The sequence below is a fragment of the Hoplias malabaricus genome, chromosome 12 (assembly GCF_029633855.1).
Source record: "Hoplias malabaricus isolate fHopMal1 chromosome 12, fHopMal1.hap1, whole genome shotgun sequence".
Taxonomy (NCBI): domain Eukaryota; kingdom Metazoa; phylum Chordata; class Actinopteri; order Characiformes; family Erythrinidae; genus Hoplias; species Hoplias malabaricus.
The window spans coordinates 39870350-39896485 of record NC_089811.1 but is presented as its reverse complement, the minus strand read 5'-3'; the positions used below and the strand labels follow the sequence as shown (position 1 = coordinate 39896485).

The window sequence follows — 26136 nt, the reverse complement described above, 5'->3', positions numbered from 1 at the left end:
CTAGCAGCTCCTGTGGATTAGTTCCTGAGTGTGAGTGATTGTGGTTCCTAACAATGTGTGAGTGAGTGTATGTAGTTATGCATGTGAGTGTGTTACACGCCGGTTCCATGTGGTGCCTTGTATTTAAAAATGGCCAAACCTCCATCTTTTGAAATGTCCTGTTGGTTTTAAAGCACAAATTACTGAATAATCCTCATGAAATATGTAGATTTAAAATATGGTAATACAGAGTAAAATATGCCCAAAAACAGGAACTTAAGGATATGTATTTAATTTGCCATTAAAGAGGGAAGTGGTACATAATAGAAGGGGTATTACTGGTTAAATATAAGACATGAGATATACATTTTTGCTGCTGACTTGCCATTTTTGATATTTTACAGGTGGGCTAAAGTCTTTTGTCTCTTCTTGGATTTTAATGCGATACCCCAGTTAAATTCCTCTTAAACACATAACTTAGCTATTATTTTCATATTAGATACCAAATAATTTATAGTAGTTACTGGACAGTTCATAACTACACAGTTCACATAGAGTATAAAAGTGTTTTTATTTTAATGTAGTAACTCATTTGTCATTTTTGTGAACAGGACTTTATTGCCCGAAGCTCAGTGCTCTGTTCTGAGCCTGTTGTTTATGTCATGTGAGTTGCTTTAGCCAGTCACCACACTCAGTGCCATGAAGGGAGCTCATGCTGAAAGGCCTCATAAATCATTCGTAACTCTCGATGCTTGGGTGGAGGCAAGAGGAAGTGAAACCAAGGCGCTGGTCTTATACAGGAAGCAGCTGTAGCTGTTTCTCTACGTTTAATTCAGCTGTAGATGAGTCTATGTGGTGGTTAATGTCTCAGTGACTCGAGGCTGAGGACATGTCTCAGGGACTTACTCAGGAATACAGAGGGATACATGTAGGGACTGTATGGGGATACCTAGAGACTGGGGGATTATATGGGAATACATAGGCATTAGGAAGAATAGAGAGAAACTAGGAAGAATATAGACAAATATAAGCTGACTAGGAGGAATACAGAGGAGTAAATGCTGACTGGGATGCAGTAGTGACTGAAGACTAGGGGGTGTCCAGGAAATCAGTTCTCAGGCCTCTTTTTTTGGTAATAACATGCCCTTTCCTCTACTGCCCCGGGGTGATTACAGATCAGAAATCCCTGGCATGTTTACATGGACAGGAGGCACCTGTTGCTTTCCCAGGCGAGCTTCAATCAGATCTCTCTGCTCTCTGTAATGCTGGGGTTATTAAGTGTTCCCAAGATGCCTTGTGTGCACATTGGTGCATTAATAGTAGTTTTCCACTCGGGTTAATTGCAGAAGGCAAATGAATCATTTGAAGAATAGCCTGGCCTATAAATACTCTCTTAGACGGTATCCCTGCTGTGTGTGCTCACTAGCGGCATTGTGAGATGAGTGAAAGCCCTGAAAAGAGCAGCACTCTCCCAGATCCACAGCTGAAGGGAAATGCAAAGCAAAAAGACATTTGGTAGTGAATCATTTTATGGAAATGGGTTACTTTTATTTATAAATGTTTGTTCTTGAATTAGCTACTGAATCTAACAGAAAACAAATGTTTTTTATAAAAATATATATATTTAATAACAGAATAATGGGTAAAAATCACGTTAGAAACAAAAATTAAGTTTGTCTTTCAAATGAATTTTAAGTGTTGATAAAAGCTGGATGAAGTAACACAATCATAAGAATGCTTCTGCTCAGGTTCTGTGTTTACAAGTGTTTACTGTACCAGCAGTTCTGGAACTGAGGTTTGTATTTTCATATAGGTCTAAAATGCAGTGTAGTATTGACTTCGATATTATTGGCCCAGTTGTGTTATAGCCTGCTGTAGTCTAGAGTCACAGAGTGTGTTTCCACAGCACCATCATTGACATTTCCAGAGCGGACTGAATTACCTATATGTATGTACTATGTTTGTCACCCATGACTGCTTTACTGAGCTCCAGCAGTTAGTTTGCTTTAAGGCTGCCGCTGCTGCCAGTGCCACAGGGACAGAGCAGCAAGACATGAGTCACCAACAGCAACGAACACGTGTGCGTGCACACATAAACACATACCAACACACACACACACACACACACACACACACACACACACACACACACATTCATATTCATATTTCAGGGGCAATTAAATGGCAACTTTATAGGTGAACAACATAGTGTACACCGTAGTGTAGCTAGTCTTTTTGATAAAACAATATATAATTAAAGAATAACAAGGCATCCTGAGGCTATATCATCGTTGTCCAAAGAAAAACATATATCTATATTTCTCTATTTCTATTTTAGTACATCACTTGAACACAGAAGCTGTTCCAAAATATCTTGGAATAAATGTTTTTGCATTGAATGTCATTAAAAGTTAAAGGAACCCTAAATAAGATTTTTTTTTGCTCCTGGGGCTAGTGTAATTTAGTTTTACTGCACTGTTGAAATCAGTGTCCCCAGGGGCAGGGAGTGGGTGGCTTTCTACTCTCCTCCAGAATCTACATAGTGCAGTATCTACAGTGCTGAGCCCAGAGTCGCAATGACAGAGGCTCTATTCTCCGTATTACAGATCTGTGAGGCATCACAGTGATGCTCAGATCATTTCCTTCTCCTGCAAAGGTACCATTTTGGAGGTACATGATTTCTTTGGATATTAATGATATATATGTAGCTACAATATAAAATGGGCCAATTCCACACACTTGTTAGGGTCCACACAATGCTACAAAGCTGCTCTATACCAGCGCACCTTTCTGAACAGCCTCTAACACATCATCATAAGACAGCTCAGCATGCTTGTCGGTGAACACTAACGCAATTCTGTAACGTCAGCTAACAGAAGTCCACAGTGAATAGGAGAAGGGAAAGGAAAGCCATTAATGTACACTTGGTTGTCATGCTACAAATGGGTATGTCATCATCATAAGCTGAACTTTTGATCTCCTTTTTATTGATAGGGCCAGAACCACTGGTTGTGCCACTTGGGAAATGCTGTTGAGTTTTCTATGGCCACAAAAACTATGCACGGATACATACACAAACCCATACCCTGATGACAAAGTGTGTAATTCTGTGTGTGTAATGTGACCTAAATTGATTTGAGTGGAAGAGGGAGCAGATGCTCAGCAGACTGAGGTAATGTTAGGACCTGACCTTTACTTGAGTGTACCATTAGATGCTGTCTTCGTACAGTGTTAGTTTGGTTCTTGTCATTAATTGTTTACACTTGCACTTAATCTTGCTGTGATTGAACCCTAAATTAGCTCCTGCATCCCAGGTGTTGCCTGTATCAGACACCCAGCACCTGCCCAGGCGCTGTTTGTGTCTCAGAGGAACCTACTGGCTGAGAGAGCACGGGATGGCATATTTTTATATATCCGTTTTTTTTCTACATTTGACCTAATTTTATTCGTCCTGTTAACTCTGACTCCCCCATTCACACGCAGTGCTACGAACCTCGGAAAGTGAGGCGAAGCAAATGTTTATTCTGAGACATTGTACAATTAACTGCTGCTTCATTTTGAATAGCTACAAACTAATGCCACTAGACAGCTCATAACACTAACTGTTCATATCTGCCACGCCAGCCGACAGATGCCCATGTAGCAACCACTGGCCTTGGATGTTTGAAGCATTACCAGGGACTGAGCCAAAAAATGTCCCAGTGGCAAGGCCAAGGCTTAGATTTTGAAATCTGTCTCTGTCAATTTTATTAACCACCAAGAAGTGGCAAACAGTATTCATGAATATTCATGATTATGTACAACTCTACAGTTCTTCTACGTGTGTCTGTGTGTGTTTGCAGGTTATGCCACCCCACAGGCTGACTGAAAACCCAACCGTCAAAGAGAAGGGCTGATCTCAGACCCCACACACCAAACACTCCCGCTGTTGTGCCCCGCCTGTCCCCATGGCGACAGGAGGCCATGCCCCCGAGACAGATGTGTTGATCAACCTGCATCAGGTAAGATATAACAAGGTCTGTTATATATTTAAAAAGTCATTTTAACATACTATTTAAATGTAATTTTGTGAATATATAATTATTAATATATAGTTAAAATGTAATTAATTTTATTTGAAGCTTTGATCCAAATACTATTATAATTCACCAAAGCTTTTTTGGATTTTACTATGTGCATTTCATACAGATTATGATACAAATAGATAATTATTTATTTTGGTTAAGATTAGTTGTAACTACGCGTCTTTGGTGTGTATGAGGGAAGTTGTGAGCTAAAGGTTAAAAAATCAGGAATGGGATCAAATGGTTGGACCCAGATCCTCTGGACTGGCAGGAATTAGTGAGCAAATATGGTCTGACAGAACAACATTTTCTCCTCTCTCAATAACGACGGCTACGGCAAAGGCTGCTTTTTGAGTTTGTGAAACTCTAAAGGTTTAAATTTGCAGAGTCCTGGTTGTGTTTTTAAGTCAAAGTAGCTGTATATGATAGATTTAACTGAACTTAAATGTTATGAAGTCAGGCGTAGAACACGTGGGCAGCAGTTTTCAGCGAAAATGGTGGATGGTCTGGGGTTCACTGCATTTAGTGAATTTTATGTGGACATGTTTATGTGTTTATTTCACTGGGAGGGGCGGTGGAGGGGTAGCATTGCTGTCACACAGGTCCAGAGTCCTGGGGTTTTGGGTTTGAGCTCCACATCAGGTTGTTCTACCACAGTCCAAAAGCACACCTTTTTAGATGGAGTGGCAGTGCAAAATTGTCCTTATGTTTGAGTGTGTGGTGTGAGGGACTGGTGCCATGTCCAGTGTGTGCTCCTGCCTTGTGCACAGATGGGCTCTGGACACTCTGTGACTCTGAACTGGATAAGCGGTTACAGACAATAAATTAATGAATGAGTTTATGGTCAGTTCATGAAGAACTCTTACACAATAGGTTTAGACGACATTCCATATTTAGTTAAAATGCTTGAAGGGAACATCTACATTTGTGTGGAAACACACTTCCCTCTCTATTTGTTTATATTCAGAAGCTCTGTGTCTTTTAACATGGAATGGTATGTTTGAGGGGGAAAATTTTAAATTAATTTGTAACCCGAGTTGTAGTAGTTTTGTAGTAGTTTTCGTATTGCAACTAGCTGTCTCCCGAATTTGAAGACATTTCCACCTTAAGTGATCCAAAATAGCAAAAGGAATAGTCAATATTACCCACTTATGGAGCAGGAGTAGAGCAACATCCTCATTTTGGTTTATGCTTTTCAATGTTTGGTTGGTGTTCTTCCTGTTTTCCGTGTGGGTTTCCTCCCACGGTCCAAAAAACCCCACACATCGGCAGGTGGATTGGCGACTCAAAAATGTCCATAGGTGTGAGTGAATGTGTCAGTGTGTGTCGCCCCCCGAAAAGGACTGTCTCCAGGGTGTGTTCCCATCTTGCACCCAGTGATTCCGGGTAGGCTTCTGGACTGGATAAGCGCTTACAGACAATGAATGAATGTTAGGTTTGTCTAAAACCCTCCACACACAGAGAGAGAAAGCCTAGCATACTTGAACTGAGACTGTTTGTTTTTTTGTTTACTCATATACTGACACTGGGACGTTGTAAACACATTAGAACAGTTTCCAGTGCTCAAACACACCTGAGAGCTAGCAAATTGTGAGGAAACATCTGAATTTTATAAAAAGTGTTTTCACAGTACTGAACATTGCCTTTAAAACCAGTACTTAATGTATGTTTTTAAGTTGTATCAAGCATTAGACACTTAAGATGTGTATGCATATTTCTGATATTTAAGGCAACTGATTGCTTTATTTTTTTTTAGTTCTGCTAACTTTTAAATAGGAAAATAAATATTAGATCAACCCAGAGATGGGCAGTGTGTCTGTGTGTTGGAGTAAAAGAGGGTGCGTTCATGCTGATAAAGTGTAATGACTTAAATATCTCAGATTAGAGACAGAAATGTTTCCGTCTCCTGGGCAACACAGATGAGGTGCTGTGGGGGATGGTTGGGGTAAGGCTACTGCTGGTGGGGAGCCAGATGTTGTGCTGGGATGCTGGGGTACACAGGACGGCAGAGCAGACGTTACCGTGCAATGGATGGTCCATTCCGGATGACTCATAGCTGGACCTACCATGCAAGTGATGTGGGTGACTGCCTGTAGGAATAATTTGATAACACCGAAGTTCCCAGTTTTCATGCAATCTCATATCTTTTTGACGTTATCACTAGAAAAATGATATTTTTGATATATTTTAAGCTTGTTGGATTGAGGTGTTGGTTGAGGTTTTTGTTTACAGAGATGTTTCTTGGTTGCGACTTGGTTACACTCTCCCACCGTCAGTGGGAGCAAACACATGTTATAGAAAATGTTATCACCCTCAATTGTTCCATAAACAATCCCCCCCAAAGCATCAAGGTTATAAACCGATGATACACAGGCAGAGAAGAGAGACCTCAAACAAAGTCAAACAGAATCAGAATAAAATATAGAATTAATATGAAATTAATCACTTTCCAACAAGCTTTCGGATATGATGGTTGTTGTGCTTTTGCCCTTCAGGATTTGAAGAGTGTTTGTGTGGAAGAAAGGGCCAAAATCACCCCTGAGCAATGCATACAACTAGCTTCTCCACCCAGGAGGTGTCTTGAAGCTAAGAAATGCTTTTGTACAAAGTATTAAATAAATTTCAGTAATCGTGTTCAATACTTTTTCTCATTATTACACATAACTTTATTTAGGGACATCTGTGGTTTGAGTTCATCTGCAGAGAACTTCACATCTGTAGCACTTTTAGATGCCCTAAAAGGACAGGCGCCCCCTCCAGGGTGTGTTTCGCCTTGCACCCAGTGATTCCGGGTAGGCTCCAGACCCACCAAGACCCTGAACTGGATAAGCGGTTACAGACAATCTGAATAGCACTTTTAGAGATATATTTATTTAGAAAATTGGTGAAGTGTTCAATACTTATTTCACCCGCTGTATATATTAATACTTGAAAAAATCTGCTCATATTTAAGTGTGACATTACTGACATTACTGTGAGATCTAGATTGCCAAGCTCAGTAAATTTCTATTTACTGGTGGTCATGTTGACTATACATGTTAGACTGCATTGTGTAGCTTTGAGATGGTTTTTCCTCCAGCTGTTCGACTCATTATTTAGTCTACTCACATTATCTAATTTACATATGGCACAATGGTGCAACAGGTAGTGTCACTATTGCACAGCTCCAGGGTCCCTAAGGACTTTGGTGTGTTCTCCCTGTATCCGTGTGGGTTTCCTCTGGATAACTTGGAATGGCTACACAAGTGTCCATAGGTGTGGGTGTGTGACTAAATGTGTGACAGTGTGTTTGCCTTGCCATGGACGGGCTTTGTACATAGTGATTCTGTGGTGCTCTGGACCCACTGTGACCCAGAACTGGATAAGTGGTTACAGACAACGAAGGAATTAATGAATATCTGAAAATAACTGGCAATAAATGGACAAAGATTTGATTCAAGATCCTTTTTAACTTCCACTTTAAATCCTCAAACAAGCAGAATCCTTGTCTGTTGGTAGTATTACGAGTTCTTTTTTTATGTTTTGTTTCAAGAGAATAAATAGAATCAGCATTCACAGACCCTTGTAAGAGATCCCAGAGCACATGGGTAGCTTTTGCCAGACCTGAAATTGAGCTGGCATTGGCTTTTTGTGGAACATAAAGGCAAAAGGCCTGGTGTGTGTTAGAGTCAGAGCTTCATGTTCACCTGATGCACTCTTTCTGAATGATTCACTATTTCTTTAAAATTTCTCCTTTGCATTCAACTGTCAGCTCCTTTCATCTTTCCTTGGCTTGTAAGTTCAGAGAATTGCTCTGAGTACTTGTATCATCCTCTAAATGGTAGACAAAAGCTCAGTTCTACTGAGAATGTGCTGTTTTGACTCAGATGAAATGTGGATTATAGTGATTACGATAAATGTTGACACCTGAGGTTATATGCTAGCTTTTAAAATTACAAATGTGTCGGCAAATATGTGATATTTGAAGTATGTTGGTATTGTTGATGTCTTGATCTTTCACTATCGGATGTGTAAGCTTCTGGCCTTGTGACTGACACTTTTCATGAAAGGAAAAGCACTCTCTGCTGCTCTGACTACAATACTTGCCTTCAATGCTGTGCTGAGTGCAGCCTTAGGCCTTTCTTGGTGTATTGATTGTCTACATTAATTTTTCATTAAGTTAAAAGTAGGTGTTCAAGGTGCACCCTTTGTGGACACAGACCTAGATGCATCTGTGAATGCACAGTTTATATTATCTCCTTGGAAAACAACAGCAGAAAATGAAGCAGCCTGGAGCAGCTGCACATAAACCTCAATGCCAAGTGTCAGGGGTATAAAGCCTCCAGAAAAAAGGGGTGTGGACAGTGTTATCTAAAGTGATGGAGCACCATCCAATATTTCTTGGATGAGGTTGATTGTGATCCAAATCTAATCATCTTCATTACCTGACTTCACTAATGCTCTCTCTGCTGAATGACATCAATAGCATATAGAAGTATTTCAGCATCTTGTCTAAAGCCTTCCCAGAAGAGTAGAAGCTGTTATGGAACTCTTACTGTAAAATTAGTTTATTTCACTGAGGCTTGATTCCATTGTGACTCTGGAGACTAAATGTCACATCTGTGAAATGTCTTTGTGTACTTACGAAAAAGGAAGTCAATTCTTGAAGACTTTCTAGCAATAAATTGCTTTATAACTCCAAATATCTTGATTTACCAGGTAATGAGATGTTGCTATGTGCTTTAATGTTATGGTTAGCATATACACTGTAGTAATAGATCTCTGGAGTCCAGCAGGCCATATTAAACTTGTTGCTCTCAATTTGCATATACTCATTTCTGGACAGAACTAAAATATAAAGAGATGACTGAACTCTGTACACCACCACAGGTTGCTGTTAAACTTACACATTTACATAGGATCAAGTCTGTTTTAGTGAAGCAGTACAGAAACCAGGCTCCTACAATTTGCTGGTTGTCAAGTTTGCAGCAACAAGAGCCATCAGAGAGAGGTTTTTCTGTTTCAGGGCTCACCAGCTGGCTTAATTCTTGCCTCGACCCGGAGCTATTAGGGGGAGTGTTTTCTATGGCAGGACTCATTCTCAACAGGCGGTATTTGTGCCTCTGCTATTAACATGTCAACAATATTTCTTAATACAAATGCAGACTTGTGTACTTTCATTTGTTACTTATAGAAAACGCTACTCGTTGCCACAAGCAGAAACACAAAGCTAAATGTTATGATAGCTCACTGCTTTAGTATTATATTTGTCTTCTATGTATATATAAATAAGATGTTAATCAGACACATCATGAAATATCAATTACCAATTGTTCGATCTTAGTATCCATAAATGTTTGACCATACCATATGTACCTTTCAGCTGTGGAATTTTCAGACATGGGAACATCCTTTAGTTCCTTTACAAAATGTAAAATTGAGGTTGCACATTATTTTTGTCATTTGTTAATGTCTCTCTCTGTGTTTGTATGTGTGTGTGTGAGTGTAAGGGTGGTCTTTTAGATGAATAATATAGTGTTCAGCATCAGAAAGGGCTGGCTCGTGTAAGACAGACAAGCCTGAGGTAATGGGTTGATTCTCAGCTCTGGTTCTTTGGTGCTGTCAGTACGGGGTGCACAGCTGACATTCATATTGATGTCAGCGTCTCCGAGGGCTCTTCACTTGTCAGAGCTGTGGTGGGAAAGGGGAAGGTATCAATCCTCCAATTGAGCATATGCTGATAAATAAAGACGTTGAAAGACAAAACCTTCAGAAAATGCCTGAAGAAAAATACCTGCCAAGTCTAATATTCACAATTGCCAGAAACTGATACGTCAGCTGTGAAAATGCACCATGTCAAGGGCTTATTCTGAGGGACTTGAAGTTTGGAGTATGACAGTGTCTTGGAGTCTATTGCCTGGGGAACACTGTGGTTTGGCATTATATTATAGTTCAGAGTTCTCCGTCCAAGGCACTTGTTATAGTGTCAGGCCAGGCTTCACACCATCCTGTCTCCACCCTCTCTTGGGTCATTTCTACATTAGTGCCACACCCTTTCCATTCATTCATTCATTTTCTGTAAACACTAATCCAGTTCATGGTTGAGGTGGGTCCAGAGCCTACCCGGAATCATTTGGCATAAGGCAGCAACACAGTCCTTCACAGGTCACCACACACATACTCACACACTCACACCTATGGACACTTTTGAGTCACCAATCCACCTACCAACGTGTGTTTATGGGAGGAAACCGGAGTACCCGGAGGAAACCCATGCGGACACAGAGAGAACACACCACACTCCTCACAGACAGTCACCTGGAGGAAACCCACGCAGACACAGGGAGAACACACCACACTCCTCACAGACAGTCACCCGGAGGAAACCCACGCAGACACAGGGAGAACACACCACACTCCTCACAGACAGTCACCCGGAGGAAACCCACGCAGACACAGGGAGAACACACCACACTCCTCACAGACAGTCACCCGGAGGAAACCCACACAGACACAGGGAGAACACACCACACTCCTCACAGACAGTCACCTGGAGGAAACCCACACAGACACAGGGAGAACACACCACACTCCTCACAGACAGTCACCTGGAGGAAACCCACACAGACACATGGAGAACACACCACACTCCTCACAGACAGTCACCCAGAGGAAACCCACGCAGACACAGGGAGAACACAAATAAATGAATATTCGATCAACAGATTCAGTCTCTGACTCTCTTCAGACATGCACTGTATAGTTCAGTTAAATAGAACTCTAGCTTGTTTTTACCCTTGGTGTGGTTCATTGAGGCAGGTGTGAAAAAAGTAATTGCACTCGGATGTAGACTAAAACAACCGTATTGAGACCCTCGAGAGGACGTATACTTGGTCTGGTCCTAAATTAATTCTGGTGCGGTTCATTTCTGGTGAGTGTGTGATCTGACCTTGATCTGACCCAGCTATCAGGTGTACGCAGCAGATCTGAGCTGAACGGCTCCCATAGCCAGGGCTGATTTGCGTATTGGACATAGCAATGCAGTTAAACTAGTTTAGCCACTAATCAGAGAAATAGAATAATAACATGCACTTGTCCAGAACCCAGGACCGTTTGCCTGTGTTTACTTTCTTGTTCCCACCCTATTTGAGTCTCGCCAATCTGCGTTGAGAACATTCTCATGTGGTTTATGGTGATGCCTTGGTGCACTTGGATTTTTCCTGGTGTAAAAACAAACAAATAAAAAGGAGACAATGCTCAAAGTTTATGAACTATGTAATTGATACAGACAAAAACAAGCTAACTACAGGTGTGAAAATCCACTTACAGCTTCACCCTTCCACCAAAAGACTTGTTTGACTTAGTAGAGATCTGTTCTTGCCATTCAGTTTTAAGCTGTCCATATGGTGAAATGACCCATTCTTTATTTTCCTTAATTGGTTGTTTTTAAATCTATTTACTTTGTCTCTTTTATTGCTAGCACAATGTTTTTCTTAACCTCTGTTGGTTCTTTATGAATAATTCTGGGCTCTCTGTTTTTGTTTGCATGTTAACCCATGCTGCGAAGTGGAATATAATAAAGACAACAGCATTCTACAGTAATGTTGTAGCTGTGAATTGTATCAGATTGTGATCTGTATGCATTAAGATATACCTCATTTAGATGAAAACATCCTCCACAAATTACAGACAGGTGCTGAATGATTTACTCATACCTGTTCAGAACAGCAGAGATAAGCAGTGAAGAACTATGTTAATATTTGTGTTAATGCAAATTCATATTTTCATAAAATAGAGTGCATAAAGATATGAAATAAAGATAAATGAACACACAGTCATTCAGATTTGTTTTTTGACTTTAGTGTCCAAGGCCCTGCCTAAATATAGCTGGAATTTGCAAGTGATTTTGGGTTCAATGAAAAAGCAGTATATTTACAAACCCTATGACCTCTAAAACTGATGTTTAATGCTCTGTTTATAAACTCTAGGTTATTCAGGTTTGACATAGCCTTGGACTATTTTGTGGTGAAATGTGATGTGGGATTGTAGCTTTTTCAGCTTTGTTACAGGCACTGGGATGAATAAAACATGAGTGTAGAATTCTGGCCTAGATTCCTTAGTATGACTAGCTCTGACAGTGGCTTAGTGCAGCTTCAAGTGCTTGCTTTTTCCAGATGCTATCATTAATATTAGATTAATGAACTGATTAAATAAAAGTAAATTAACTTATGATATCATCCACAACAAATATTATTGTTTGAGCCCATTATTTTATTTTCCTGATTTTTTCAAACATTCATCAGCAATGCAGTTGGCGTTTCAAAATCCAAGTTGGTGGATCAACTGTGATCAAGAAACTAGAACTAGAACTAGAAACTCTGACAAACATCAGAAGGATTAGTCTGACCACTGCTTTGTCATGGCTAATATTGTCATCTTCAAAAGTTGCTCAAGTGTGGCTCAGACTGAGTTCCAGATGTCTGAGATGTAACTCAAAACTCTGGCTGCTGGATGAAGCAGTGGAACTCTTAGTTTAAATTTTACTTTTCTAAAACAGAACCAGTGTACTCAGGAGCAACGCATGTCTGTGACACTCTGGGATATTCATTCATTCATTCATTGTCTGTAACCCTTATTCAGTTCAGGGTCACAGTGGGTCCGGAGCCTACCTGGAATCATTGAGCGCAAGGCAAGAACACACCCTGGAGGGGGTGCCAGTCCTTCACAGGGCAACACACACACACTCACATTCACTCACACTTACGGATTTTTTGATTTTCCAATCCACCTACCAACCTGTGTTTTTGGAGTGTGGGAGGAAACCGGAGCACCCGGAGGAAACCACGCAGACACAGAGAGAACACACCACACTCCTCACAGACAGTCACCCGGAGGAAACCACGCAGACACAGGGAGAACACACCACACTCCTCACAGACAGTCACCCGGAGGAAACCACGCAGACACAGAGAGAACACACCACACTCCTCACAGACAGTCACCCGGAGGAAACCACGCAGACACAGAGAGAACACACCACACTCCTCACAGACAGTCACCCGGAGGAAACCACGCAGACACAGGGAGAACACACCACACTCCTCACAGACAGTCACCCGGAGGAAACCACGCAGACACAGGGAGAACACACCACACTCCTCACAGACAGTCACCCGGAGGAAACCACGCAGACACAGAGAGAACACACTACACTCCTCACAGACAGTCACCCGAAGGAAACCCACGCAGACACAGGGAGAACACACTACACTCCTCACAGACAGTCACCCGGAGGAAACCCACGCAGACACAGAGAGAACACACCACACTCCTCACAGACAGTCACCCGGAGGAAACCCATGCAGACACGGGAAGAACACACTACACTCCTCACAGACTCCTCCAGGAAATATTGCATATTTTGATTTTAAACACCCCACTACTCAGTTTCTATCTCTTTCTTTAGAATCCTTAGAAATAACTTGGAGAGCACCATATGGGCCTAAGGTCACCATGCTTAATTCTAAGGGCCATTTAGAGGTATATATTCTTGTAGCATGTATTGATGTAGATGAAGAATGTTGTCTGGAATGATGAAGCATTAGTGAACACCTTTGTTGTCTGGCTGAATGTACACAAATTTTCTGGTTAAGTATTTTTTAGAAAATTATAAGCTGTTACAGCAGCAATGGGAACAAATATGGGGAAATATTTGATGAGCATGTCTACATAAACTTTCAGCCACATAGTGTCACTAGATGCTGCAGGATTTTCAATATGGAAATATATTGTAATTTCTATAAAAATGTGGGTATTTTTGAGACAGTGCACTATTTTAACTGAAAGTGTATGTACATTCACATCACGTCTGTGTCTAGTGGCTTTAACACCTAAAAACTGAACCAAAACTGACAACTGCAAGAACTGTGGGAACTGTGGGAATATTGATGTGAAGTTGGCTGTCTCAGGAAAAGCTGGTAGAACTGATTTCTTAAATATTTGCTTATGCCAGGATCAGACTCCATCAGACTCTAAATTTTGAAATGAGTTTGTCAAAAATGAGTTTGTTTGCTGCCAAATTTGCAGCATCTGACCCAAACCTGAGCTTCAGGAATGAGGAATGTGTTGTGTTGTGTTGTGTTGTGTTGTGCAGTTTGACACAATCAAAGAACATTGATGTGGCGTCTGGGACACCCCATGACACCCCAACAACAAAAATAGCAAATCAGAATTGTTTAGTATTTTTCCTCCTAGTTCTGTGAAATGTTCCTTGATTGTGGCCAATAGGAAGACAGAGCACACACATGTAAACAATGAGAAGAGAAAAAGGAAGCTCAAGTTCTATTTAAAGTATAGACAGACCAGATTGTTCTCTTGGTGACACCCTGGAATTGGTCCCCAACATTTTTTCCTTTCTTCTATATGTCGGCTTGAGTAAATGAATCACTACAGGCTTTTGTGGTTGTGCAGGGGTGGAGCCAGAGCAGGACCAAACAGTTCCCCTGGTAGAATGGGTCAGACCATGCTCCACAGGTCAGAGACCATGACAGAAAACTTGACAGAATTTCACCGAAGCATGAAGTGGAGGGCCCTGGAGGGAAAGCCAGAACAGGTGAGATGGCCAAAGTGGAGAATAAGGGCAGGAATTCCAGTGTGCGGTGCCATTACTGGATGGGACCATGAGACTAGCACAGGTCCAACGGCAAGAAGTAGGGAAGGCAGAAGATTGAGAGCAGTTTTAGGGCTGCCAGAGGTTCCAGCTCTGGAGTAGCTACATGAGGAGAAGGTGGCACTGGAGCAGATGCACTTGGAGCCAGCACAGGAGTAGTGGGCCTTGGACCTGGCATTTGTGGAACAGGCCTAGAAATAGCGCTTGCTACAGCTGACTTCTGGAACTTTCCAGAATAGGGCACAGGGTTCAACACACAAGAAGACACGCTAACATAAGGCAGGTTTATATTCTGAAATCCAGAAACAAAGAAAAGGTTACTAACTTGATTCTGTCAACATAAGGAACCAGATAGTTGAAGTTATGTAATAACATAATTTTGGGAGTAGGACCACGCCCAAACTCCTCCTCTCAGCTCTATATATACCCTGCAAACTCACGTCATTTCCGCGTTGGACAAACTTGCTTCATTTAGTTCAGGAGCGAGCTTCACTATGTCAGCTCGCTCCTCTGTACTGGGTCTTTTCTGCTGATCCCCATATTCAGAGCCATATTCAGCCATTAAAATTGCTCCCAACTCCCACCAAATATTCATTTATCCATCGGGGGGCGGGGGGGTGGGGCGCATTCATAAGCCACCCATTACTCTTCCCCAAAGACTTCTGAGTTCACCTCCATCGTTTCAGCCTCTACGGGTGTGGTCTGATTAGCAAATGACCAGATAAGCCTCAGGACTTGTTAAAAACAAGAAGATTTCAAAGAGGTCACAGACAAACAGGGGGTCATATATAGATAGGACTGAGTAAATTAGTTCATGAGTCACTCTAGGAGTGTTTGGTTGGACCCCAGGTGGAATGGTTCAGTCTGTGTGACCCAGAGGGAAGAAGCCATTACAGAACTTCTGACGTGAATGAGAGCCTCTTTGATTAGCATGTAAGAAAATAGATGAAAAGTGATATAATGCAGTGCAAGAACATCCTGAAATATTAGGCTTTGAAATGGCTGGATGAACATGTGGAATTAAGAGACAAAGAGTCAAAGCAGCTGTAGTCCATGACCAAGCCATACGCTTCTCATTAAAGCTTTTCAAGAGCCAGAGCGGAGACATGACAGAGAATATGCTGATTTTATTTAAGGCCTTATTTATGCATTTACGGATGTCCAGGTCTACACAATTATATTGAACATAATTTAATGTACTGTATATAAAATACATTTCATGATCTGAATGAGTAAAAACATTTATAGATATTCAGCCATCTGGATGTCAAATCGCATTACATCAAAACTCAAATCAGTTGACTCTCATTTTAGCCTCTGCCTCCTAGTCTCTGGAATAGCCCTTTGCTAGGAGGGACCATGCCCGTAAAGGCTGAAAGGGTGAAGTGAACTCAGATGTTTTTGGCTTCGGAATGCATATAAAGCCAAACCCCCTATTGGAAGAGGTGGAAGGGCCGAGTGGAAGAGGCATGGTCCTACTCCCAAAATTACGTAAATATTATAACTTCAATAATATTGGACTGCCGTGAAGACAGATTTGGAAATGGTTAAACCAACACCCTCCCAAACAGAATATCACCACTTACTGTAATAATGTTATTTGTTTTAACTCTAATGATAGGAGCGAATAAACCCTTAATTGCTTTTTTAATGTCATTTTATTCACTTTTGCCCAGTACTGTATGTATGGGTGAAACTGACATTTCATTTAAATCAGCTTCTACTTAGTTTCTCGGTTATGTCTCCCTGTTACTGATTCATCCTCTAAAGTCGAAGAGGAAATTAAAATAAAAAGCCATATTCAGTTTGAGTGTGTACTGCACACCTCATTTAAAAATGATTTATTGTGACGTTTTGCCATAAAGCTGTAAGATTTAGTCTATTTAATGTTGGTGTCTTTGCTTATGTATATTAAGGGTTGTAGTCATGCCGCTCTATTCAAGGTCTGAGTCAGTATCTGTCTGATCAACTGAGTAATGACAACCCTGTGTCTAATTCTATAAATGATGAATCTATTAGTGTGTGGACATTCTACACTGTGCATAGCTGTAATCATCCATTCTTACATTAGGCCTTTCTTACTGTGGCTCAAATATATGCTACACTTGAATAATAATGGTGCCAAACAAAACAACATTCAGAAAGATGCAGAAAGATGGTTGTCTTTAATTTGCTGTTTGTAATGGAATGAGTTACAGTGAGTAATGTATGAGAGTGACTCTGGGATTTTTAGAACTGCAATATCATTGGCTGCAACAGCATCCAATTTAAACATGCCTGATGCACAAGGAAGAAAAAATGGGGATCTGATCGTATTTACCTGTTAAACATGATATGCTCTGAATGATGGTTAGGAATAATTTATGAAGTTTTCAGATTGTGCTTCTAGGGGTTAATGCTGCTGGAATAGCCAATCAGTGGCATGTTACTAGCTTTAAACTGGATCATTTAGACAATGCTCTTCTTTTGGTGCTGCTGGTATCGTAAGTGCCAGTGTGTTTACTAGATATCTGCTAGGTGTTCTGGCTGTTACTTCTGTTTTCTCAGTTTTTACCTGCAACATTTATTCCAGAGGTTTTTCATAAACATCAACAACTCACTGCCTCAGCCCAGGGTTAAACTGGGATCGTGTTGGCATGACAACCAGTGTTGCACTGCCACTGAGAGCCTGCAGCTGCAGTAATAAGAGTAGGGGTCATATATATATATAGACTCTTTTAAAGTGCTAACCTAGGTTTACCTTTATTTCTTTATCTCCTAAAAAAATTCAAAAGATCAGTCCATGAATTAATAAACAGTGACATCATTTTTTTTGTTCTGCAACTGAGTATGTTGGTAACTATAATTATGTTATTAGGTTAAAGTGTGAAAGGTTATCTTTAAAATCCCGCTATTACATTTTAATTAGTTGATATGAGCTGGAATTCTAACGTGTTTTTCCTCAGTTCAGGAGTGGACAGTTAGTTGATTACTAGCTGGGAATGTATTGTTGCATCAGATGTAGTAGGGCGGGGTGACATGGAGTTTCAGCGCCAAAAGGATATTAACGCCTTTTATAGTGGAATAGATTTCTTTTACTACTGCATCTGTCTAGTCTCGAAAAAAAGAGTAAATAGTAGAGATTAAAGGGATCTGAGTTTGTGGAAAGCATCCTGGAGCAAATGGAGTTTGTATCCAATAAGGTGACGGGAATCATTTTTTCTTAAATCAAATGAAACTTTATCTTTCCTTTGAACTTGTTACAAATGTTTCCAGTTTCAACAGCTACAACAACAATCTGCGGTTTCTGAGAGGTTCATCTGATTGTGTAGGAAAATGTCATCTTTAGATAATTATACCTGACAACACAATGTTCCTGATTCTGGTTTGGATCGGGAAGGTGAGAAGAAGTGGATACACTGGACCTTTATAAAACAACAGTCACACAAGTGATCACAAAATTGGAAACAGATATTTTTATACGATTCAGCCTGTGAGGGAAACAGTGATACACTGACCGGATTTAATGAGAGCACCTACTGCTGAGACTCTGAAAGAGCACACAGTACTCACAGCTCTATGGAAAGTGCTCAGGTGGGTGATTTGATACCCACAGAAGTGGCCTTGTTGGGGGAGATACTTGCTCTGAGTAAAAGTTCTCTCACACACTCACAATGGCTCCTACAAGCAAAGTGCCCTACTTTTCCATCTAACTTTACCATTGTATAACCCACACAATGTGTGAGTTGGACTGGAGCCTTTATCCTCTTTTGGCCACGTCAGGGGGCAGTAGTGGACAGGCTGCCTCAATAGCAGCCCCATGCAGTCGAGGAGGTGTGGGGAAGAGGTAAAGCTGCATCTGTAACTCTATCTGCAGTTTACACAGCACGTTAATGAAGAGGGAGCAAACACATCTGTCAGCTGTCTCTGATTTCCCAGCATAGTCCATTCGTGTTTGCCTCGACACACAATGAATAGAGCAGCAATACATAAGCTTTACGATCATCGCCTGCTCCCACCGTGCCCAGGCCATTAACATTTGCACAATGTGACAGCGTTGCACCTGAAAGGGAAACAAACACTGCTTTGGGTCCTCTCAAAGTAAAGCGATAGAGGGGGGTAGTGGCATTTAAAAAGCTATCTGCTAAAAAGCCCTGTATTGTTTTATGTTTGTTTGGTCTTTTGTTGTTACATGATGGTAATTAAGGCCAAACAATTGCAGTGAGAAACAGTCCAAAAAGATGACCAAATGACTGACGTGGAGAGGGAGATGGGTATGAGAGAGACAGAATAGGAAATAGAGAGCTACAGCAAAAGAAGATGATGAAAGGTAGCACAGACAGAGACCATACATGGAGAAGAGCACTATAAAAACTATTTTGTGTTTTGTCTAAAGCCTTAGCTACGTACCTGTTTGTCTTAATAAATGAAACATCCACTGGTTTTTCAAATTCTAAATGATCTGTTCATATTGTGATTTTGGTAAAATACCTGTTTCACATACATGATACAACCAAGCAACCAGTGGTGGACAAAGTGTACTTGAGTAAAAGTACAGATACTCAAGGTAAAAGTAGAAGATAAATAAAAAATAAAAGGAAATAATTGTACCATGATGTATTATGGATCTAATGTCCTATTATCATTTTTGTGACAAGACACTTTGTAGGTGAAATGTCTCTAGTGTCACTCTTAGTTCCCCAGTCTTTTATTATAATGTCATTAATTAGTCTGACACTGATGAACACAGCAGAAACGGCCAAATATTAAATACAACGAATGATGTTATTTCAACTATTATATACACGCAAGGTGATGCCCCTCCAAACCAACAGAGGTCGCTGTCCAATGAGTATTAAGCCCAGTTTATGCTTCTGTGTCGAACCTATGCCGTAGGTTGCGAGGCCTGATGCACACCTCTCCCGAAATGTAACTCATCACATCTGCGCAGACCACAACGACTGTGATTGGTCTGCAGTCAGATCAACATAATGTAATAATGGGCAAAAATGTGCAATTATTTGTCATCGTACAATAAAATGTCTTCTGCATTTAACCCATCTGTGGCAGTGAACACACACACACACCCTAGTGCACTAAGGGCTGTGAACACACACCCAGAGTGGGGGGCAGCCATCCCCAGCACCCGGGGAGCTTTTGAGGGTTCTGTGCCTTCTCAGTAAATTCACCAGTGTTAAATCAACACTATTAGTGTTAACTTAACACTGAGAGTGTTAAACTATTACACTAACAGTGTTAATTTAACACTAATAGTGTTGAGATAACACGGGTGAATTTAATGTGTTGCTCAAGTGCACTTCAGCCATGGATGTTCCTACATGTCCTGGGGAACTGGCAACCTTCCAGTACTAAGTCTGGTCTCTAACCACTAGCTCAAGGCTGCCCCTATGGCTCAAGGTGCTCAAGTCAATATATTAACAAATAATTACCTCTCCTGTACTTTAAAGTTTCGTAAATCTACTACCACTACACCACTAGCGTAATTACCCCAACTTCCAGCCACTTTAATTACAATATTGGAAATCTTAGCTAACTGTAAATAAATAGAAGTACTTTACTCACTCAAATCAACATTTTTCAGGAGTCAAATGTGTGTAGATTAATGTCCAAGACTTGCTTGACTTTGAAAGAAAATATGTTTTTAGATAAAAACGCTTTTGTTCAAGTAGGTGCCAATACTGCTAAGATTACTAGCGTCCCCTAACTTCGGCCACCTCCCCTGCTTGTGACAGTCAAACGAGACAGTTGCTACCACATTCAGTGGTTTTGAGAGGTTCACAATGAGATTACTTTTGTCCTGTGTTGGTATCTGTACTCTACATGTAAGGACTACAATGGCGGTAGATTTTCCCCTCAGAGAAAAGGAAGCAAACAGTTAAGCTAACTTTTACACTGAGGGAGCGGAATTGCACCATATACGGCAGGGGCCAGAATTAGGGGACGGAGGAGACAAGTTAAGGTTTTATCCACACATAAACCAAAATGAATGGGAGATTTTCATAATGTAGTGGAGTAAAAGGTCAGATATTTGACTTTGGAATTAAGGTAAAAGTCACCCAAAATGGAAATACTTCAGTCAAGTACAGATACATGACAAAGGTACTTTAGTACAATAATGAATTACATTTATTTTGTTACTGTCCCCAGCTGCAAACCACAATTTTCTAACACAGACACAATGCACTAGCAGCATCACATTTATAAACACCCCACAACCCATCCAAAAAAAACCCTCTGTGTTTAATGTTTAATAGAAAATATTATATTGTTATTGAATTTTTCACATACAAAACAGCAAAGATTAAGGTTATTTTTTATGAAGCATGCAGTTCTTCAGTCTCCCTTGGATTGGAAGTGTGGATTATAGCCACAGCATTATAATATGAATAGATACATTCATATTGCCCACCTGTTGATTTAATATAAAATGCATAATAGTGAAACATGCTCACATGCTCTTTACAGTGGTGGTGGATACAGTGTCTAAAATGCAAGTAAAGCAATTCTATTCATTATTCAAAACCACAAGTGAAGGTCTTGAGTTTGCATATGTAATCGTAATACTGTTAAAATACTTAATGTGTCAAAGCAGTGAGCCTGAATAAAGAATATTTTTGGGAGTATTCATGTCATCAACTACAACTCCTCTTTGTTCTAAATCTGGTTTGTACAACTTTTAAAAACATCAAAGCGGTTTAGATGTAACTTAGATGTCCACACCTTCATTCAGTGTCCCTGGCTCTGTCTCCACCCACTTCCTCCGCTGCTCACTTGCACCTTGTAAGCCCCTCCTGCATTGTCGATGGGATAGATTCCTTAGGTTATTGATGTGGGAAACATATGAGGAACACAGCATTGTCTTTTAAAAATGGAAAAACTCAATTTTCACTGGAGGGGGCTCTTTAAAACAATTGTTAAGCGGCATCTTGGGAATCTATTCATGAGCCATTTGTGTAATATCTCTTCGTGCAGTAACGTTTACAGCCTGTAAACTCTGTTAGACATCTGGTTTCTATCACCATCACCAGAGGTGGCAAATTCAGGTTCAGAAAGTAGACATTCTTCAGAAGAATTTGTTTCAACTCCCCTGACACTTCTGAAGCTGGTGTGAGATTCTTAGAGAAGCCAGGAAGGTGCAATGAAATGCAATCGATGTTTAGTTTCACTTGTAATTTTTGCCAATTCTATTCCCCACTGTGAAAACTCTCACTCCTTGAGTTTCTCTAGAATTAAATATATCTCAACTTACATCATAGCTATTTATTTACACAGTCAGATTGGAAGACTTTTTTTAACATATAAGGTAGATTTAATTTCTCTTAATCCTGCTCTCCTAAGTAATGCAGCAGACCTTCTTACAGCATGAGAGAATGTGTGTGTGATGTGGTGCTACAACACATTTGTGTATTGATTTGAAAACTAGAATGGCTGTAATTTCCCTCATTAGTAACAGCTGAGAGTGAATGAGCTCATTCTGGCAGCTTGTTAAACACATCTCATCCATTAGTTCTGCTGAGATTTACAAGAGGAGGATATCTGAAAGGCTGTGGAATATCGTTACTGTCCATAGAAATACGTTCATCTTCATTTCTTGAGGCTTATATGTTTTTGTAACATTTAAATACATCAACTGCCCTATGCATCGTCTGAGCATTTTATGATGGACCTATCTGTCTGTATCTCTCTCTCTCTGTCTCTCTCTCTCCATTATCATTGAGCTGGCCCAGGTCCAAGTATATTGTGGTTTTCAGAGGGCATGATTTATCTTTTGACTCCACAGGTCAGCCATCTTTATTAAAGTCAAGCTTTTGAATGGAGATGAAGAGCAGATGCACAGGGGGCAGGCACCCAGACCTAAATGAAATGTTGTCCTGATTAATTCACGCAAAGCCTAGGGACACGGATCACAAAGAGGACTTTTTCTGCCTTAATTAGTGCCTCCTAGTTCTGCCACGGCTTTCACACATTGCTGTGTTTGGCCCATCTGCTCTGATTAATTATCAGCAGGCATTTGGAGAGGCCAACACAGCGAGGCCCTTGCTGATGAAGAGAGAGAGAGAGAGAGAGAGAGAGAGAGAGAGAGAGAGAGAGAGAGAGAGAGAGAGACACTAAAAAGAGAGCCTTGTTAAAACACCATTCGTCTGGAGACAAGAGGAAGGGGCACTTTCCATGTCCACAATTTATAAACGCCTTTCAGAGCCTTCAGTCTTCTCAGCACAGATATCTGAAATGCCAGAGTATGTGATTTTAGCCTTTAGGCGTATAGCATTGTTACTGTAATGTTTTTTTTTACATTTACATTGTATAATGAATTTTATGTATTTCCATAATTATATGATTTATTGAAGCAATAATACACTCGAGGTTCATGCTGTAACATGACACACTGGCACTGGTTTGCTGCAGTTGTAGGCACAGAACCGCAGGCAGAGTCCTTTAGATCAGTCACACCATGTTACAGCATGAAGTAAGAGTGGATTATTAAGATTATACCACGGTTTGTTATCACTGTTTATTATTAAGTTTTAAGACAAAGAAGACCGAATAAAAAAGATTTGTTTGTATCTCAACTATCACACGTTGCTTCTCTTCCCACTCTGGATCTTGAACTGGTTCCGTTGAGGGTTCTTGAACCCTGGTGCATTACAGCGAGCCAGTCTGTGTTTGCACCAGTTTTTATAGGAATCAAGACTGCCTTATTCAGGGCTGGTGTCTGTCTATATCAGGCCTGAGCCAGAGATAAATGGATAAATGTCGTGGTTTAACCATTGTTTACAGTGGGTTCAGATCTTAGTGATATATAATACATGTGTAGATTATGCAAAGGTCTCTCTGTTTAAGATAAAGTGAGTTATCTGAGTGGCGGCACGGTGGCGCAGCAGGTAGTGTCGCAGTCAGACAGCTCCAGGGACCTGGAGGTTGTGGGTTAGATTCCTGCTCCGGGTGACTGTCAGTGAGGAGTTGGTGTGTTCTCCCCGTGTCCGCGTGGGTTTCCTCCGGGTGCTCCCACAGTCCAAAAACACACGTTGCAGGTGGATTGGCGACTCGAAAGTGTCCGTAGGTGTGAGTGTGTGAGTGAATGTGTTGTGTCTGTGTTGCCCTGTGAGGGTGTATTCCCGCCTTGCGCCCAATGATTCCAGGTAGGCTCTGGACCCACCGCGACCCTAAAATTGGATAAGCGGTTACAGATAAGAAGATAAGAGTTATCTGAGTTATGACCTGATTTTCCTTTGTTTATAAACCAGAAAGTGGATAACGAGTTTACTGCACCTACACTTTTTACACTGTTCAAAACAAGGTGTGCGAGCAGAAACCAAACCCATTCCACATTGATGGCTAAATGCTATGATACATGCATTTTGTGGAATAATACCAGAGGAGCGCCATTATCATGCAATATTGGTAATACTGGAATGTTTCTCAGCCAATCACATTGCAGGGGTGGAACTATCTCTGGTATAATATGCCATGATTTACATTTATATTCAGTTCAATGTCTGTACCACTAGGTTCAAACCTGCACTTCAAGTTTTACTGAGATGTAAACTTTGTGTATATTTTTTCTTTATGAAAAATTACTGATTAAAAAATCAATAACTTATCAGCTTCGGAACATTTGCTTATATCATAATACATTAGGGAAAATGCACATTTGTATTTAATTATATGAAGAAACTTTACATTCCATCCATTATCTCATTTACAACTTTTTGCAAGATGCTCTTTTTCAGAGTAATTTACACTTTTTTTACAGACGTCATGTCCCAGGGCTTTAGTTGGTTTAGCATGGTGTTGCTCCTGGAGCTAGGAACTGTACCCTATTCTGTGATGTGGAGAGTAGTGGTGTTATCAATTGTGATGTCCTGTACAAATGTTATTAATTTAAGGTTTAAAATCTGCATTACCTGTTGGATTCTTTGTTAGATTTAAGTGTAATACAGTCATCTAAATATAAAGAAGATAAACAAATCAGTGCTTGTGCACCATGGGGGATCTGAGGACTGGCTTCCCTAGATATTAAAGGGCAATGAGTGGATTTATCTGGCTTTTTGTGACCGTCTGTCTCTGGCTGTCCAGGGCATTAAGACTTGTCTGACATGACAGAGGAGCTTGTGAGAGCAGTTGTGGTTGTTGATGCAGAGGCTTTAGGCTTGCTGTGTGCCTCCCACTGGGTGGGTGACATTTACTTTGACTGATCTGACGCTCTCGTAGCCTGTCATCCTGCTTCCCTCCAGCTGCCCCATCGCTCCTGGACCTCTTCAAATGCTGACATGAAAGCATTTAGGGCCAAGAGGCCAACAGCTACTTGCCTCCCTGGAACCAGACTAGCCCACTGTGGGGAATGTTATGCATGATGATATATTAAGCTAGTGCTAAGCCCTGTCAGAGTGTATGATACTGGCTCAGTAACTTTGATTTCTAGGTGGTTATGATGATGCCTTTAGGGAGAGGGTGTGAGGATATTTGCAACTTGTGCATAATACTTTTATCTAATAATTCATACTGGAAACAGATTCTAGGTGCACTAGATGTCTAATAAGTCTCCTGATAAGACTTTATCTCATAAGCTCATAATGTTTGTAACTGAGAGATACAGCTCTGGTCACACTCTACCATGTATCAAATAGAACTAGACATTCATTCATTCATTCATTATCTGTAACCCTTATCCAGTTCAGGGTGGCCGTGGGTCCAGAGCCTACCTGGAATCGTTGGGCGCAAGGCGGGAACACACCCTGGAGGGGGTGCCAGTCCTTCACAGGGCAACACACACACACACACACATTCACTCACACACTCACATCTACGGACACTTTTGTGTCTCCAATCCACCTACCAACGTGTGTTTTAGAGCATGGGAGGAAACCCACGCAGACACAGGGAGAACACACCACACTCCTCACAGACAGTCACCCGGAGGAAACCCACGCAGACACAGGGAGAACACACCACACTCTTCACAGACAGTCACCCGGAGGAAACCCACGCAGACACAGAGAGAACACACCACACTCTTCACAGACAGTCACCCGGAGGAAACCCACGCAGACACAGGGAGAACACACCACACTCTTCACAGACAGTCACCCGGAGGAAACCCACGCAGACACAGAGAGAACACACCACACTCCTCACAGACAGTCACCTGGAGCTGGACTCGAACCCCCAACCTCCAGGTCCCTGTAGCTGTGTGACTGCGACACTACCTGCTGCACCACATACATACAGACATACTTACTAATATACTTAGGTTTGACTTTCAGCTCTAACAAGAACAAAATGCTTTTACATTAAGAATCCCTGAGCGTACATTAGCCTCTGTACAATGGTTGAAAAATTGAAAAATTGTAAGTAACTCAGTGTCTGGCCAGTGCCATAAAAAGTATATGAAAAAAATACCTGGATTGAGGATTTTCCGACTTAATTTTCTGACCTGACAGCTTT

At 41.0% G+C, this 26136-nt stretch overlaps 1 protein-coding gene across 1 annotated transcript in view; it reads left to right on the top strand.

The window, feature by feature from the left end:
- The window catches only part of slc4a3 (solute carrier family 4 member 3), a 77698-nt gene that overhangs the window by 8557 nt on the left and 43005 nt on the right, over positions 1-26136 (top strand). The window contains exon 2 of the mRNA XM_066686998.1: positions 3822-3980. Within this exon, the coding sequence (XP_066543095.1) occupies positions 3927-3980 (54 nt within the window). The 5' untranslated portion in view covers positions 3822-3926. The remainder of the gene's footprint in view (positions 1-3821; positions 3981-26136) is intronic.